General features: G+C 38.5%; 1 protein-coding gene across 1 annotated transcript in view; it reads left to right on the top strand.

Moving 5' to 3' along the window:
* The window catches only part of ARHGAP6 (Rho GTPase activating protein 6), a 529,902-nt gene that overhangs the window by 404,423 nt on the left and 106,210 nt on the right, over positions 1-19,269 (top strand). Inside the window, exon 2 of the mRNA XM_003261011.3 lies at positions 5,795-5,954. Coding sequence (XP_003261059.1) covers positions 5,795-5,954 — 160 coding nt within the window. The remainder of the gene's footprint in view (positions 1-5,794; positions 5,955-19,269) is intronic.

Raw genomic sequence — 19,269 nt, 5'->3', positions numbered from 1 at the left:
GAGACAAGAATCTGATGGAAGGTCAAAACCTACTTTTTTAAGTGTCTGGGAGCATGCCCTTCACCCCACCAACTTCCTTTTGTAATGTTCCCCCCTACACTTGGATTCATTTCCTATTGCTGCCATAACAAATTATCACAAACTTACAACACAAACTTAATATTTTACAGTTCTGGAGGTCATAAGTCTGATGTGAGCCTCACTGGGCTAAAATCAAAGGCCATGTTCCTTCTGGAGGCTCCAGGAGAGAATCCGTGGCTTTTCCTGCACTAGAAGCTGTGTGCATTTCTTGTCTTGTGGCTCCTTTTTCCATCTGTAAAGCTAGCAGCCAAGCTCTTTCAAATCTTTCTCCCTCCCACCTCTGCTTCCATTATCACATTTTTGTCTCGCCTCTGCCTCTACCTCTCTCCTTGTGATGACATTGGACCCACCTGGATAATTCAGAATAATCTCCCCATCTCAATAATCTGAAATTAATAGCATCTGCAAAGTCTCTTTTACCATGTAAAATAACATACTCACAGGTTCCTGGGATTCAGGTATGGACATCTTTAGGGGAGACATTATTCTACCAACCACACCTTCCACCTGATTACGCCTTACTGTACTTCTCTCGACCTCCACAGAACAAAATGTGGGCAGAGGGGCAACTCACAAGCTTGCAACAACCAGCCAGAATATTGTAGTGGCTAAGAGTAAGAGTGGCTTCTGAGAGTGTCAGGTTCAAGTCAGTTTTTCTGTTGAGTGAAAAAATAAGGATTATGTCATCACTTCATTTGTTTAATAAAAGAAAGCAGGATCATGCTGACTCTCAGTTTCAAAAAGTAACATCCTTACTATTATGACCGTCATAGAAATAGCTTTCTTTCCCTTGGTAGATTTGCATCTCTCTTTGGCAATGGAGGACTTCTTGGATTTTCTAAACTTACTACATAGCACTTATTATAGCCTAACTGAACAATGTGGATGCACACTCAAACTAGAATCTGTTCAAGCCTTGAGCTCAGTGGTTCTCAACCCTGGCTGCATGGGAGAATCATCAGGGAACTTCAGAAAAAAATGGACAAAGAAAATGTGGTACATATACACAATGGAGTATTATTCAGCCATAAAAAAGAATGAGATCCTGTCATTTGCAACAACATGGATGAAACTGGAGATCATTATGCTAAGTGAAGTAAGCCAGGCACAGAAAGACAAACATCGCATGTTCTTACTTATTTGTGGAATCTAAAAATCAAAACAATTGAACTCATGGATGGAGAGTAGAAGGATGGTTACCACAGGCTGGGAAGGGCAGGGTGGGGGATTGGGGGAGGTGGGGATAGTTAATGGCTACAAAAAATAATTAGAAATAATGAATAAGACCTACTATTTGATAGCACAACAGGGTGACTATAGTCAACAATAACTGTACATTTTTTAAAGAACTTAAAGAGTGGAATTGGATTATTTGTAATTAAAAGGATAAATGCTTGAGGGGACGGATACCCCGTTCTCCATGATGATTATTATGCATTGCCTGCCTGTATCAAAACATCTCATGTACCCCATAAATATATAAACCTACTATGAACCCACAGAAATTTAAAAAGTAAAAACAAGGAAACAAAAAAATACGGATATTGTCTTGGTCAACTGGGTCTGCCATAACAAAATAACCTCAGATCTTTCTTTTGGTTAACAATCCCAAATATAACAAAGAAGTTTTAAAATCCAAGAAGTTAAGAACCATGGGCTGCAATATATGACGGACTAAAGTAAACTTGAAGCATCGCACTTCACTTTTTATTATGCTAAGTGTAGTCATTTGTAAACAGTTTGAAAAAACATATGTTATTTGATTGTGTTGGAACTGTTTTAATTGAGAGAACAAAATCAAAGCTCAAGAAAAATATAAATTGGCCAGGTTCTGTTTTGCCACTTAGTAATGTTTTAATTCTGTTTTTTCAAAAGAAAATACCATTTTCACCATGTCCGAAACTGGGTGATCTTCCTTCTCCCCCTGCAAACATAATTCCCTCTGCCATTCCCCATCTTGGTGATTAGTGTTACTATCTGCCCGGTTGCTGAAGCTAGAAACTCAAGAGTCATCCTAGATTACACCTTCTCTTCCCCTCACTGCATCCAGTTTATTCTCCAGCATCTGTGTGGTTCTAAGTTTCTCCTGTGTCTGTTCAAATTGGAAGCAGCATCCTACTTAGCACGGAGTCTTTTCTCATCTCCACATCTTTGACTTGCTCTCCCCTTTAATTCCTTAGGAAACTTGTTTCCAGTCATCTTCCCTACATTTGAAATCTGCTCATGTTCCTCTCTAGCTCAAAGTTCCTGAATGACTAGCCGTCATCTATGGAGGAAAATCTAATCTGGTTTGCATTGCCAACAGAGACAGCCCTACAGAATCTGGCCCTGACTTCTGCTTGGCTTCACCTCTTGCCATTTTCCTCCTTCCAGCCTTGTAATTCCCTGAACAAGCCTGTTTTCTCAAACTCATTTGCCTTTGCACCTGCTGCTAAAGTTGCATTGCTACTGGGTGAACCCTGCCCCCTCTTACTCAACTTTCAAGCCTCCATTGAAACACTACCTTCTCTATAAAGCTTTCCTTGATCCTACAGATAGATAACAAAGCCTTGTCTCCTAGGCATTCATTGCATTTATGGCTTACTTCTAGTATCACAATCTCTGTGTTTTATGGATTGTTTGTGTTCTTCCTACCTGAAGGTTAACTCTGCGGTCGAAGACTGTGTTGTCATCTTAATAGTCCCAAGCCTACCACAGAGCTTAGCATCTCATCTGTGCTTATTAAATATTGTTTGAATTAATTAACCAGGTGGACTTAGTAAATAAGAACAAAATGTCCCTTCTAAGAATTACTTTATTTCAGTCATAAGCTATAGTTCACAGGTTGGGAAACTCTAGCCAGCCAGCCAAAACCAGCCTGCTGTTTTTGTAAATAAAGTTTTATTGGAATATGGCCATACTCACTGAATTATAAATTATCTGTGGCTGCTTTCATGCCACCAAGCCAGAGTTGAGTAGTTGTAACAGAGATCACATGGTTCACAAAGCCTGATATATTTTCTATGTGGTCTTTACAGAAAAAGATTGTCAAACTCCTACTACAGATAATTAAGCCCATTGGAGGTCACATCTTTGAATGCTTTTAAAGAATAGGTATGTAATTCTGCTTTGACACTTCAAATAACAATCAGCTCCCTTAGGTACCTAAGCTTGATATCTAAAATTTATAAACTCATCTGGGGACTTTCTATCTGGGAGAAAATAATAATAAAAAAATATTCCCCAATAGTGTTCCTTGTAGTTCTCTAAGCTTAGAGGGTGTGAGTGAGGGGTACACCCAAGGCCTGAGTCCCCAACCATAATATCTATATGTCCTATTTTTCCTTAGTCTCGTTATACCAAAAACATAAAAGAAAGAAAAAATTCAAAATACACTGGCCCCAGAAGAATTTTCTTCTGTTCACTGAATGTGACTGCAGCCTCCTCACTTTGACTAGATTTGCTCACTCACTCCTCTCCCCACATCCCCTCCTGCATCACCCTCCCTGAGCTCCTCCTGGGTTCCTGCTAGTCTTCATCATTATCCACTGGATGTAATTCATACATGTCAAGGCAAAGAAACTAAAAGCCATAACTTCTTTAACACTTGCTCAAATTTTGCCTTCTCAGTGAGGTCTTTCCTGGCTGCTGTCTCTAAAACTGCAAATTCCTTTCTTCTACTTCCCCTTTGCCTTTTTCTCCTCCCTAGCAGTTATTATTTCACACACCATTCCTTTTACTTACCCTGTTCATTTTCTGCCCCTACCAGAGTATAATATATTCATGTATTAAATGAATGAATGAAATCCCAGATAAAGAGGGAAAATATCAAAGAATTAACATCGTGCCATTCACTTTTGGAATGAATACACTAGGCAGGAATTTGCCACCAGTGTGGAACAAAGTGCTATGGTACTTTGTTGCTGGGACCAGTCTTTCTGTCTCCCTTCTTTAAGGTGAGTGACTTTTTTTTTTTTTTAAGACAGAGTTTTGCTCTTGTTGCCCAGGCTGGAATGCAGTGGCGTGATCTTGGCTCACTGCCACCTCCCCGTCCCAGGTTCAAGCGATTCTCCTGCCTCGGCCTCCCAAGTAGCTGGGACTACAGGCGTACGCCACCATGCCTGGCTAATTTTGTATTTTTAGTAGAGACGGGCTTTTGCCATGTTGGCCAGGCTGGTTTTGAACTGCTGACCTCAGGTGATCCACCCACCTCGGCCTCCCAAAGTGCTGGGATTACAGGTGTGAGCCACCACACCCAGGCCAGTGACTTCTTTAAGATAGTGAAGTCTTATGGGATTCTGTAAGTGTTCCATTTATTGCAATGAGTCCCTGCGTGGGCCAGCACCTCTCTTTCCCTGATAGAACTTTTCTTTCTTGATCATTGAGCAACAGTAGCTGCCCCCTCAAATCTGTTGCAGCATGTCTGATATATGAGATTCACAGGAAGTCTTCTTCAGTAAGGAGACACTGGGTTTCAGAGGATTGTAAAGTACTTTTTCTTTGGACATCACTTTCTCACTGTCTGCATTGAAGGTGGAGCCATTCACCCTCAGTGGGCTGCAAGGGTGTGCATGTGTACACATGAGTACACTTTTAGGATTGTGGGAATCTTTGCTTTGACTCTTTGATGTGGAGTATTTTAGCATCAAATGTCTCTATAAATACTGAACATCTTCCTATTGATCATATCTCTAAGCTTATTGTGTTCACAATAACTCATGAGAGTGCTATAAATAGAACCTCAGTGGTTACAATATTAGCATAGAGTTTAGAGCCCTACATTATTAGCTTGAGTCCTCATTCCAAATCTTACAAGTTTTATGATTTGGGGAGAATTACTTAACCTCCTCAAGCCTCAGTTTCATCATCTATATTACATTACTATATGTATAGATACTATATGTTACTATACTGTTCATATAATATACCATAAGTATAAACATTACTATATGTATAGATACTATATGTTACTATACTGTTCATATAATATACCATAAGTATAAACTTTACTATTATAATATATTATCATATATTATACTAGATTATATTATTAAATTTTACATGAGATAGATAAAAAATGTTAACCACTTCATAAGGTTGTTAGAGGGATTAACTAAAAAGCCCTTGGCTATGGTTAACAGTAATATATAATCTCAAATAGCTAGAAGGAGGATATTGAATGTTAGCAACCAAAGAAATAATAAATGTTTGAGATTAGTTACTAATTATTAGAAATATATATCTAATAATCATATGTATAGAAATATCACCATGTGCCCCATGAATATGTACCATTTTTATTTGCCAATTTTAAAAAATGCCCTTGGTGCAGCCGCTGGCACACGGTAGGCTCTCCATACACACTCATCCCCCTGTATCTGATGTGTGTGTTGGCAATTAGCAGCAGCACAGTATTTCACAAAAGTTAGAAGTTCCCATGTGTTCCCATAAAAAGGAGGAAGTAGGACCCTCGCAGTATCTTTCTACATAGTTTCCTTAGGCCTATATGCATAATGAGATGAGATCATGTGACCCAGCAGATACTTGAGATTTTGACATTTGCAACTAACTGAGAAAATCCACAGTGAACTAAAAGATGATTTGACTTTGGGAATTGAGACCCAATTTTGGAACACAAAAGTGGTTTGCTTGACATTATTACTAAGAGAGGATGAGATTTGTGAGAGGTAGGTGAACTCTGTAACTCTTGATTTTTTTTTTCTTTGGCCTACAGGGTGATTTCACCTGGAACAGCATGTCAGGCCGCAGTGTACGGCTGAGGTCAGTCCCCATCCAGAGCCTCTCAGAGCTGGAGAGGGCCCGGCTGCAGGAAGTGGCTTTTTATCAGTTGCAACAGGACTGTGACCTGAGCTGTCAGATCACCATTCCCAAAGGTAAGGCCTCTTCTGCCTTTCTGCCGGGGAACACTGCAAGTCAAATATTGGCTCTGCCAAAGCCATGAGCTGTGAACTCTTCTCACACCTAATATTCACATAGGAAGGAAACTACAGCTTCTTGGTTGTTGGCTGGCATTAGTGTCCATTTGAAGGACATGTTCAAGAGGGACAATTTGCATGTCAGGTAATACATTTATTTAAAGGGAAGGTCAACTTGGAGCATTACAAAGGAAAGCTGTGTGTATATCAACAGTCTATATGGACTCTGAACAACCAATTAAAAATAATTTTCAGGAAGGTCATCTTAAAGGGTCAGAAGAAAAGCTGTGTCTATCTCAGTTTGGTTTCAAAATAACCCATTTGAAAAGAATGCCTTAACACTCTGTTAAACTTGTCGTTTCACCCTCTGCCAACTCAGAATCAGGGATTTTACCGAACTTAACTCCTTTTAAGCCAGTTTTCCAGCTGCTGTGTTTGTTCTATGTTGCACTGGAGCCAGTGCACACCTGATTGGCTGATGTTTGTTTTTTAAACAGATCCTGATTCCAGTAAAGATGAGACACATGTACTTGAATTCCTTGAATCCATAAAACTTTGTCTCTGTATGTTTACTATTGTCTATAAAGGCACTTTTTTTTTTTTTTTTTTGAGCTGGAGTCTCGCTCTGTTGCCAGGCTGGAGTGCAGTGGCACAACCTCGGCTCACTGCAACCTCCACCTCCTGGGTTCAAGTGATTCTCCTACCTCAGCCTCCTGAGTAGCTGGGATTATAGGTGCACACCACCACGCCCAGGTAATTTTTGTATTTTTAGTAGAGACAGGGTTTCACCATGTTAGCCAGGATGGTCTCAATCCCTTGACCTTGTGATCTGCCTGCCTCAGCCTCCCAAAGTGCTGTGCTGGGATTACAGGCGAGAGCCACTGCGCCTGGCCTATAAAGGCACTTTTTAATTTGTATTAGTATGTAGCAGACAGCGACTTTGAGGCAGAATGAAAAACTATGATATTATACACATAGAGTAAATCTGCCATGAAAAGCAACATTGGGCAGTGTGCCTGAAACTTAAAGGAAAGCAGAAGAGGGATAGGAAGCTTCTAGAAGCTAGAATATTTCCACGGAGGATTTTGGTATCTGCAAAACTTCTACTTTGTTTTCTTTTGGAGGAGGTTGAGGGGATGCTTCATGAATATTTATTCATAAATAGTTCATATATATATATATACACACAACATATGTGCATATATATGTATACACATATACACACAAATATTTGATTCTCAAGCAGGGTTGATTTTGCTCCCCATGCCCTGGGGACATCTGGCAATGTCAGGATATACTTTTGGTTGTTGCAGCTTAGGTGATGGATGCTCCTAGCGTCTAGTGGGTAAAGGCTGAGGATGCTGCCCAACACCCTATAATAAATAGGACAGCCCCCTGCAACAAAAATTATCAGGCCCCATGTGCTGAAGTTGACCTACCTTGCTGTACACATACGTTCACATTCTGTCACCCACAGTGCCAGTGGTGGAGTTCTCTTGGCTCAGCTGTGGCTAACAGAAAGAATGCTGGCTTGGAGGTCTAAAGACTAGGACTTGTGAACTCATCCTGTCACTCCTCACACACGTGAGCTTGGGCGACTTGCCTCTGCAGTAGGAGGCTCAGTTCTTTGACCAGAAAGAGTAGCACAAAAACACCGACCAGAGTTTTTCTTTGGATAGTGAGTCTTAGGGCCATGTGTTTTCTTGGAGCAAAACCTGAGACTCCATTGGAGGTCATGACAGAGTTCAGAAGAGAGAGATAGGCAAGGCCAATGGGCTGACAAGACATGCATACTTCACTGGCATATGCCTTGCACCGTTGGCTTTCTTGTCATGGTTTGTTCACTACCACAACCACAGCATGTTGTTTCTAAGAGGAAATCCCCACCCTGTTTTATTTTTTCATGCTAATCTCACACATAGAGACCCTCAGCTCAAATAAGAAGAAAATCACTTAGGCAATTGTGAAAAATGCATACTAGTGACTGTCAGGCCATGTCGCTCTTATCCTTAAGAAAGGCCCTCCTGCCTTACCTGCTATTGGTTTGGTTGTAGGGTGGAGATGAGGCCTGTTCTCCCTCCAACATAACTCACAAAGTGGCCCACGTGGGGCCCGGGCCAAGAGTTTTGTCTCCCTTTAATCAGCACAGACATTCTTTTCATTCCTAAGGAAAAAAAATGGCAATATTGTTAGCAAACTTAATTTGTAGTGAAGGGAATGATGACTTTGAAAAGTTTTTGAAACTTGGTTTGAATGCATATCAGATAAGATATCAGGGAACAGACACTCTCTGTGGCTTTGTTTTTAAATCCAGTTGATTTTTCTCTTTGTTCCTGCTTTTTAAAGAGTCCACTAAACAAATAACCTTTACCAAAAACAATTTTATAAAACTTGTCTACTAGAGGCTCTGTCTCCATTGATTATTTCTGAGGCTGTGTGGTTATCCGCACATCCAGAGAAAGATTTGTGCTATCGAAATGTTTGAAGATATTCCTAGGCCACGGCAGTTATTTTCATATTTTCTGTCAAAATAGGAACTAATGATTTACAAATAATTTTCTCATGTATAGAGGAGAGAGGGAATTGTGTGGCTGGTGAAAGAAACAGGCATCACATGAGGGTTTCTGAAGCTACTGAATTGGGCATATGAATATAGACATCAAATGTTTACTGAGCTCCTTGGAATGTGTGGCTGGTGGCAAGCTTTATGACAGTAGCTTTGGTCTAAATGTGGCCACTTGATCCCCATGCAAACCTTCAAATGGAGGTTCTAAACAGGGTCAGATTCACTGTGTGAATAATTTTCACAGGAAAATAAATACTATAGCCAGGACCTAAAGCCTAACGAAATGATGTCAAGCCTAATAGGATATAATGAAAATCATGATACAATGAAAATGGACACATAGTCAAGCTCACATTTCTGTTCTCTGTCACATTAGGATGATCATAGGGATTTATTTGTGGTTATCTATGGTTATCTATTTGCAGAACCCTCTCCTGTGAGTCTGGTGCTTCCAGGGTTCAAATGAATGCTATTATAACATAATCATCAGCTGCCAGAATTTACCAGACAGAGGAAAGAATTGAGGATGGGGGAGTTGCGAAATTACTGGGTGATTTCCTAGAGTAGACCACAAGGGTGGGATCCAGAGTACAGGTGGAGGGTTTGACCTTCTTTTACACTATTATGATAGATGGGCATTAGTTGTATGGACACTGATGCAAATGAGTTAGAAGATGGTGGGAGAGCACTTGGGATTTTACTCCAGATTGCTTCTCAGCATTCAACAAAATAGGAAGCAATTTAATCCACTAGGAGTGAGGATGGAGAAGAGGTCCTGGAGGTTTGAGGAAAGAGGAGAGGAGTGGAAGAGAGGGCAGCTAATGGGCCAGCAATGTCACAGGATTGGAGGACAGGCCAAAAGGTCCGTTTGAGGTTAGTAGCTGGGAATTTTAAATGAAAAATAAACATCCTGGTAGCTAAACACTGTCAAGCTAAATACACCATTTTGGACTTTTAATTCCCCAGCCTTAGTTAATCCAAATATCCTCTTTCGAGTTAGGATTTTTCTAGTTCAATTCAATGAAGCTGAAGAGGGACATGGCAGTTGAGAATATGTCTGTAGTAGGCAAAATAATGGACCCCCAATGATGGCCACATCCATATCCCTGGAACTTGTGAATATTATACCTCACAGGCCAAAAGGAACTTTGCAAATGTGATGAGTTAAGGTCCTTGAGATAGGGAGATTATCCTGGATTGTCTAGGTGGGCTCAAACTAATCACGTGGGTACTTTAAAGTGCAGAAATTCTCCCAGCTGTAATCAGGGAGAGATGTGACTATGGAAGTATAGTCAGAGAGATGCAATGTTGCCGGCTTCAAAGATGGAGAAAGGGTCCATGAGCCAAGGAATGCAGATGGCCTCTACAAGCTAGAAAAGTCAAAGGGACAAATTCTTCCCAAGGGGCCTCCAGAAAGGAACAAAGCTCTGCTGACACCTCAATTTTAGCCCAGCGAGACCCATTTCAGATTTCTGGCCTCCAGAACTTTAAGATGATAAATTTGAGTTAAGACACTAAGTCTTTGGTCATTAGTTATAATAGCACTAGGAAGCTAATACAGTATCCAAGGGAATGATTCTAATCCCACAACACAGAGCCTAAATTGGATAAGAAAGGAAATTAGGAAGTAATTCAATAATACAAAGATGTAAATTATGTCATCAATTATCTATAAGCTGAATGTGATTCCAAAATAAAGTACCAACAGAATTTTTCTTTTTGATAATTTTACTAAATTAATCTAAACATCATCTGGGAAAATAATTAAGTGAAGGTAGTCAGGGGAAATCTGATAAAGAGATAAAATGGAGATTAACCCTGTCCATTTATTAAAATATGTCACAAAACTGAAGAATTAAAAATGAACCAAAATACATATGAAAATTTATTACATGATAAATATGGTATTTTTGTAGAGGGAAAAAGATGGGTTATTATTGTATTTGAGATGAGACAATCATCATGATATGGAAGAAAGATTTAAAGATTAAAAAATGAAACTATAAATGATGCACCAGAAGAAAACATAGGTGGATATATATATTTTTTACACTAGGGAAGGCCTCCCAGAAAACATAAAGAGAGGAACAAGTTTCACTATACTTAAAAAAAATAGAATTATCTCTGACAGATAAGCAAATAAATAAACTTTATAGCACATTTGACAAACTAAAGGGTAACTTCTCTATTACATAAAACTTTATTACAAATTAATATAAAAAGAAAATCTAAAATATAGACAAATTACAGGTGGCTCACAGAAAAATACAAGTGGTATAAATAGATTTGAAAAGATGCTCACCCTCACATTCATTAAAGAAATGCAACCTAAACACCAAGGAGATTTTTTTTTTTTCTCTCAGAATGGCATGGCTCCAAAAGTTGGATGATACACTTTATGGGGAAACAAACACTCTCATACACTGTTGGTAGAGGTGGAAATTGTTGCAACAAGGTGCAAGGCAATTTGGCAACATTTGTCTAAATTGTATTTATTTATTTATTATTTCCATGGTTTTTTAGGAACAGGTGGTATTTGGCTACACGAATAAGTTCTTTAGTGGTGACTTGTGAGATTTTGGTGCATCCATCACCCAAGCAGTATACACTGAACACAATTTGTAGTTTTTTATCCCTCACCCCTTTCCCACCCTTTCCCCCTGAGTCCCCGAAGTCTATTGTGTCATTCTTATGCCTTTGCATCCTCATAGTTTAGCTCCTACCTATTAGTAAGTACATACGATCTCTAGTTTTCCATTCTTGAGTTACTTCACTTAGAATAATAGTCTCCAATCCCATCCAGGTCGCTGTTAATGCCATTAATTCATTCCTTCTTATGGCTGAGTAGTATTCCATCATACATATATATATATCACAGTTTCTTTATCCACTCATTGATTGATGGGCATTTGGGCTGGTTCCACATTTTTGCAATTGCGAATTGTGTGGCTATAAACGTGTGTGTGCAAGTATCTTTTCCGTATAATGACTTCTTTTCCTCTGGGTAGATGCCCAGTAGTGAGATTGCTGGGTCAAATGGAAGTTCTACTTTTAGTTCTTTAAGGACTCTCCACACTGTTTTCTATAGCAGCTGTTCTAGTTTACATTCCCACCAGCACTGTAGAAGTGTCCCCTGTTCACCACATCCACACCAACATCTATTATTTTTTGATTTTTTGATTATGGCCATTCTTGCAGGAGTAAGGTGGTATCACATTGTGGTTTTGATTTGCATTTCCCTGATCATTAGTGATGTTGAGCATTTTTTATATGTTTGTTGTCCATTTGTATATCTGCTTTTGAGAATTGTCTATTTGTGTCCTTAGCCCACTTTTTGATGGGATTGTTTGTTTTTTTTCTTGCTAATTTGTTTGAGTTTGTTGTAGATTCTGTATATTAGTACTTTGTCAAATGTATAGATTATGAAGATTTTGTCCCACTCTGTGGGTTGTCTGTTTATTCTGCTGACTTTTCCTCTTGGTGTGCAAAAGCTCTTTGGTTTAATTAAGTCCCAGCTATTTATCTTTCTTTTTATTGCATTTGCTTTTGGGTTCTTGCATTTTTCTAAAATTTAAATGGCCCAACAATTCTACTTCTAAGACTGTATCTCACAGATACATACTTGTATTTGTTGGGGTAGGCTAACCACTCAGTGCCTTAACACTATAAAAGTATGTTTCTTACTGAAGCACTATGTAATGCAGGTTGGCAATGGGGTGAGAAGGGCAGACTCTCTTCCAGGCCGTTATTCAGGGACCCAGGCTTCTTACATCTTGTGGCTCCTCCCTCCTGTATATCCATTTAGCCTGGAGATGTACACACTGAATAACTAATAAGATAAAATAGCTGATGAGCTTAATTTGTTACCCCTTCTAAACTTAATGTGGTTCAAAAAGAGACTTTTGAAAATGCTTTTGAGAATCTGGAGAAATCTTTAGTGGTTGAAATCAGGAACCGATCATTTTCCCTGCGAGCCCAAGATTACTCCATGGAGGCAAGCATGGACTATCTGGTTATTCAAATGGCTGCTCTTGGCATAGGCTCTTGGATCAGACTATCTAGTTTGTAAATGGCCAACTCTTAGTCACAGAACCAGGAAACAAATGTAAAAAATAGTCAAGAAATTAAGCAAAACCTAATGGTCTACACAAACTTTTCACTTATTCAAAACACATCCAAAGAGCACTTTTTGTATATCAAGTAGTATGTTAGGTCCAATTAATATTATTTTGGTAATATTTTAATACAAATGGTCAAAATCAGGGGTTAGCAACTGAACCATGGCCAAACCCAGCTTGCCATCTGTCTTTGTAAATAGTCTTACTGAAACACAGCCATGCTCATTCATTTACAATTCGTCTATGCCTGTTTTCACTCAATGTCAGAGTTGAGTAGTTGTGACATGACTATCTGGCCCTTTACAGGAAAAATTTGCTGATGCCTGATCTAAGGTAAAATGAAAGAAGATAACTTATTCCTGCCACAGTCACTATAGCACGTTAGTGTAGGCATTATGGCTTAACCTTATTATATTGTAAACAAATATTTACAGTTGAATGGTTCTATAAGACAGAAATGCATATTCGTGTTTCTTTAGAGCTGTTTTTTTCTTGTATCAGTTCATTTCTGATATCACAATTGAGAAAGGCTTTGTTTATGCATTTTGAAAACAGTATCATGGAATGAGGAATAGCCGATGGTTTAAGAAATATGGACAATAGTCTCATAAAAGAGTACCCCAATGCCTCAAAATTGCTCAATTATATGGCTTCCTTATAAAATGATCCCTCGCCATTATCCCTTAGGCAATGTCAAATCCAAGTACACAACTCAATGAAATAAGGAAAATTATATTCTTGCTAGGCCAACACTGCAGCTGTCTTCAGTTTGTGATTTAAATGTTGATTTAGAAAATAAAAGTAACCTGGTAGGCAAGGAAATTGAGATTGGGTGTTTATATAACAACCCTTGACAGAAAAATTTAACTGTCCTATTTCTGTTATTCTTTCCGGCAATGCCCAGTGGAAGAGGTGATGTGCTAGAACTGTCTGCCAAAGCCTTTTGTGTAAGTAAAAATAAGGTTGAAACCTGGTGCAGAATCCACAAAATCCACTGTAGGTAGAAATGCCAATGGGAAGCAAACACCACCAAATAGGGATGATCACGGAATGATGAGACAGCTGTGCCTAGAGGCCCTCAATAAAGGTCTCTATTGTGTGAACTGTGGAGCTGATTGTACCTTCTGTGTGTCCACAATCACCTTTTCTGTGATCTTCACACAAAGGATGGTGATTTCCCATGGGGCAGGGCTACGTCTTATTGGTCTTTGATCTGGAACATCATCTGTACTGCCTAATACACCAGTGGCCCTCAGCAAATCTTTGAGATGTGAATGGATGCGTGAAGGCATATTATTTAATAATAAGCTTTTAAATTAAGCTCCTTCTCTCACTCTTCCCTATATCTCTAAAGAGCATCCATCACCTTTCTCCCACTGTCCCCAGTGTCTCCAGTAATGATTTTAAAACAACCTCAACACTTCCTTACTTCTTCACTTCATGCTCAGCTTCCAGCTTTCACTGATGGTCTCATAGGGTTGATGTGAGATTTAAATGAAATAATAACCATAATGAGCTTAAATCACTTCCTGACATCTTATTTACTCTCCATAAAACTTATCCATCACCATCATCATCATCATCATCGTCATTTTTGCCATCACCATATCACTTTGTCCTGTATCTCCCCTCAGCCCTATGTCACTGCATCACTATGCTTGATTTTAATTATAGTCATAGACCCCCTACCTACTTTCCTCAATTCAGGGCTTCTCCTCTATTCTATCTACCACATGTAAAACCGCCAGAGTGAAACTTCAACCACAGTGGCTACTCCTTTATTGGAAAAACAAAAAACAAACAAAAATCCCAAGGCTCCCTATTGTCTACTGATCTCACTATCAAAGTCATTTTATATGGGATACTATTTCGTATAAAAGAAGAAATCCATTTAGTTTGCAGCCTGTCCTCAGGATGCACCACAGACTTTTATTTGTTTACTTGTCTTAGAACAGCAGGTTGCAGATTTTTTGTCCACAACCTATCTGCAGTGAGAAGTACATTTTACATCTCAGCCAGGAAATGCATAAAGTCAAACAGCTTATCTTTATCAGTGATACATTTATCTCTTTATAATATTCTTTATAATATTCTATCCTCTTCTGTCTGATTCTCTTTCATTTTCAAAATATGTTTTCATGATCCACTAAGTTTTCTTGATTTATTAATAGGTTATAAACCACTATTCAATAACACAGTCTTGGAAGGTATATGGAATAGAGAACAGGGAATCACAAAGGAAACAACAAAAATATCAGTATGGAAAAATTAGTTGATCTTTGCTGTGGCTCTCAGGGCCTTTATAAGGTGGATGGGAACTTCTTTTTCCATAGGGCCATGGTAATGAACCTAAGGCTAGAGCCATACCTGAGTATCTTATGCCTTCTCTCTCTAGAGCCAAACTGAGGGAGTGACACCCAGAGGGCTTCCTACACTGCCTCACAGCTCTTTCCTCATAATACCAAGGGATATGCAACCTGAAGGAAATATATATGTGGGGCTTTAAGTTCTAGCTGCAATAGAGGATTCAACACTATGTCAAAAGGAGTTCCTATCATCGAGTAGTTCCCATTCAATAGACAGAGAAAACACAGGTACATCAATTATATTAAAAGACAGAGCAGTGGAGATGATCTGTCCAAGTTGACTTTGGTGACCCTTCAGAAAGAAGCTGCCTCATCCACCCACTCTGGTAAAAACCAAGAATGACAAGGACATTATCCTGTGGCTTATTTTGTAATTTCTTCTTGGATGCTCTTCTTGGCACCCCAGGGTTTTTACCATGTAAAGTTCTCAAGTGTCTGCTGCCACTATATGATCCTGTGTTAGTGCCAAGCAGGTGTGGGATTCTTTAAGCCATGTGCTTTGTACCATGGTATTCACAAATGACTTCCTTTATGTTCTCAGACAATATCGTTTTCTATCCAAGGTCTTGTCTCAACTGGTCATATTTACACATATTTATATGTCTTGTTGGAGCAGTAACCACTATTGCACAAGACTTTGGCATCTTGACCAAAACTTCTGTCACTGCAGTTTCTGAAATATTCTGGCACCTTTCAAAGATTTCAAGACTGTGCTATATTCTCTGTTGGGATCATAGCCCAAAATAAACTGGATAATTATGAAGAATGTCCTATCCTTCAAACATGAACAATTTTTGCCTTTTTTCTTGGTTTCCCCATGGGCAAAATAAAAGCAAATACGTATACATTGAAATTTAATGCTGAGTGTATTTTTTAACCAATCAGCCTTTTTAGGTCATTTGGAATCAAGCCCTCAAGATTACTTAAAAATTCAACTAGTGGGTGTTACTAGAGCTTTACATATGGAAAGCTCTGGAAGAGTAGTTTAACAGGTTTTCACTTAAGATAGATGTGGGCAAACTAAGCTCCTGGGCCAAAGCCAGTCCATTGCCTGTTTTTATATTTTTATTAAAACCCAGCCTTGTCCATTCCTTTCTGTATTGCCTGTGACTGCTTTAGTGCTACAGTGGCAGAGTTTAGTAGTTTTGACAGAGACTTTATGGCCCACAAGATCAAAAGTATTTATTCTCTGGATCTTTACAGAAAAAAAGCTTGCCAACCCCTAATTTGAAATTAATATTATAGTAATTCATTGTTATTTTTTATGCAGTTGATCAACTATACTATTCCTGTTCATTTCAATTTCTTCATTATTTTAATTTCATGATGTAGTAATTATGTGCTTTTTAATGATCAGAACTTTGTTATTCTTAGATGGTTTAGTGCTTATATTACAGTCATGCATTGCTTAATGACAGATTCATACTGAGAAATGCATCATTAGATGATTTTGACATTGTGCAAAACATAATAGAGTATACTTACACAAACCTAGATGGCATAGCCTACTACACACCTAGGCGATATGGTACAGCCTACTGCTCCTAGGCTATAAACCTATACAGCATGTTCCTGTACTGAATACTGTAGGCAATTGGAATGCAATGGTAGGTATCTATGTATCTAAACATAGAAAAGGCATAGTAGAAATACTGCATAAAAGATAAAAAATAGTATAGCTGTATGAAGCACCTCCATTATAATCTTTTCAGACCACTGTCTTATATATGGCCTGTTGACCAAAGCATTGTTATGTGGCACATAACTGCATATGTGACCAAATATTTTTTCAAGGTGAGATGAGTTCCTTTGGTGGCACTAAGCAAAAAATAAAAGTCAATATTTTTATGACTGGTTTAAGCAACTGATGCCACCATGCAGTCTATAGGCACATAAGTTATGCATTAAATGGGTAACTTTAATAAGTCAATCTTCAGTACAAGTTATTACTTTTACTATCTTGTTTGATGACTGAGAAGTTGGCAATATTCCCTTCTCATGTCCTAGAATTGCAACACCTGCCCGTGCCCAAATCAATACTGGGAAGTAGAAATAAATCACTGGGATTGGCTTGAACTAAGGTTTGTTTCCCAAGTTTGGGGTGATAACTCATCCGAGGATGAGTTGCATGGAGGGTGAGCAACTGACAAAATAGAGCAAGGAAGAATTGCAGTGGGTAGGTGGAGAGGAGCAGGATAGAGATGGATTTAGATTAAAAACCACTGGTATACGGAAGAACATTGTCATCTTCTGCCATTGCAGACAAGTGATAGAGAGGAAAACATTTTTATATTTATTTGCTTTAGTGTCTAGCACAGTGCCTTATACATACCTACAGCACAATAAATATTTGAGAAATTAAATGAGATACATTAAAAATTCAATCATAGCACATTTATTTATGTTTCCATAGCATATAGGATTGTTTTGAATGGCTCAAAGGATAATCAAAAACATGGAATGGATAAGAAAAGGATAGGTAGTATAATAGTTTCATTTAATTGCATCATCTTTTCAGCTATTGAATCAGAGAGAGCTGTTTTCATGGGAGCAACTGTAGGCATTTCCAAGACTTTAACAAGTAATGATAAGACTCCCAAAATTTGGGTTTTAATTTTCTTGAGTTAACCACCTAGAGTATTTATTAGGGATAAATGATTTTTGTATTTTTGTTCTCCTACCTACTTCCTTTCATTTACACTCCAGGAATGAAATGTAGCTTAAAAAATGACTTGGCAAAAGCCATTTTCCCTGCCCCAATATTTGGAAACTTCTGTCTCTACAAATACAGTGCCTACCTATACTAAACTAAAATTATTGTCTTCCATTTAAGGACTGTTCAATGAAAGATACAAATTCAGGAGCCTGGAAGGACATACTAGCTCCTAGATTATGAAAAGTCAGCAGCAGAGCTGCCCCTTTGGGACATGTGCTTAAAGCTTTGAAAAAAAAACCTTTAAAAAAAATCATATAACTTGACTGTGGAAAAAATGACAGCAAGTAAAAGATCCTTCTAGGGCATAATTTGATCATTAGCAGTTGTTACAGCAAGCAGTGATTACAAAGAACACCTAGTTAAGGAAAAACCATAGTTGAGCCTTTAAAGCTATGGCATCTAAACCATGAGATTAGCTTCCCTACCTCATGTTTTGACAGAACAAGGAGACATGTTCAACAAATCAAACATCTTAATGATTTTTCTGTAATAGAAAACCACTTGCTTTGAGGTTCAAGGATCCAGAAGTTTTTTTTTCTCCTCTTGAAGATGATATAGAAAAATTTTAGAACTAATCACACTGCCAGAATAATTTACACAAAACAGAACAGGTTTCTTCTTAGTGTTTAACTGAAGGCATGGTGACCTCCAAGAGTTGACTTTCTTTACAGCAGTGAGAGACTCATAGAATGTTCTTATTTTCTGACCACAGCTTTGATAATTTCACCACCACTTCAACATGTAAACTGTGGGGATTAGTACATTTCACAAGTACTTTGGGGAGCCTCAGCCCTAAGGAGAGGCATCTCTATTGCTTAAGAATACCATAAAACATTTTCTTCCCTGGGGAAACATAGACACTTTGGAAAGAGATTTTGGAAATCCTAGCCCACAAAGTGCTAGCAGGAAAAAGAAAGTGTTTAATTCACTGGGACTTATACCAAGAAAAGTGAACCAATCACCCTGTTCCTATCTGCCTTTGTCTATTTCAATTAAAGTTAATGGAAGTATAAGTTAAGTATAAGTTAATAAGCAAAAACTTTGATAACATGAGTTTGGTTAAATAACCAACAATCTAGGGTATGAAAGATTTCTTGAAGATGACACACACACACACACACACACACACACACACACACACACACACGTATCCAGCGTTGCCTGAATGATGGGACCAGTTTGGGCTTGAATACGTTTTCCATTATTTTCCATATAGATTGTTTTCTTCCACATTATTATTTTCCCCTCTCTTGAACCCTGGTTCCCACTTAAGAAACTAGCAATCCACTCCTGAATTTGCAATTTTCTCACCTTTTTCACCAATAGAATGGTTAGTTGGTAAAGGGTTGGATTATAAGGAATCGAACATTAAAAGGGATAGGGTAATCAGGAAGGAAGGATGTCCTAAACTAAGCTGGTGGAAACCCCCACCAAAATTCAAAGACCCCAGAGAGGGATAACTTCATCCTTTAAGATTGAACTCAAACATTAGCCTTCGTAAGCAGAA

The sequence above is a fragment of the Nomascus leucogenys genome, chromosome X (assembly GCF_006542625.1).
Source record: "Nomascus leucogenys isolate Asia chromosome X, Asia_NLE_v1, whole genome shotgun sequence".
Taxonomy (NCBI): Eukaryota; Metazoa; Chordata; class Mammalia; order Primates; family Hylobatidae; genus Nomascus; species Nomascus leucogenys.
The sequence above is the reverse complement of the archived record's forward strand: the minus strand, read 5'-3'. Positions and strand labels throughout refer to the sequence as shown.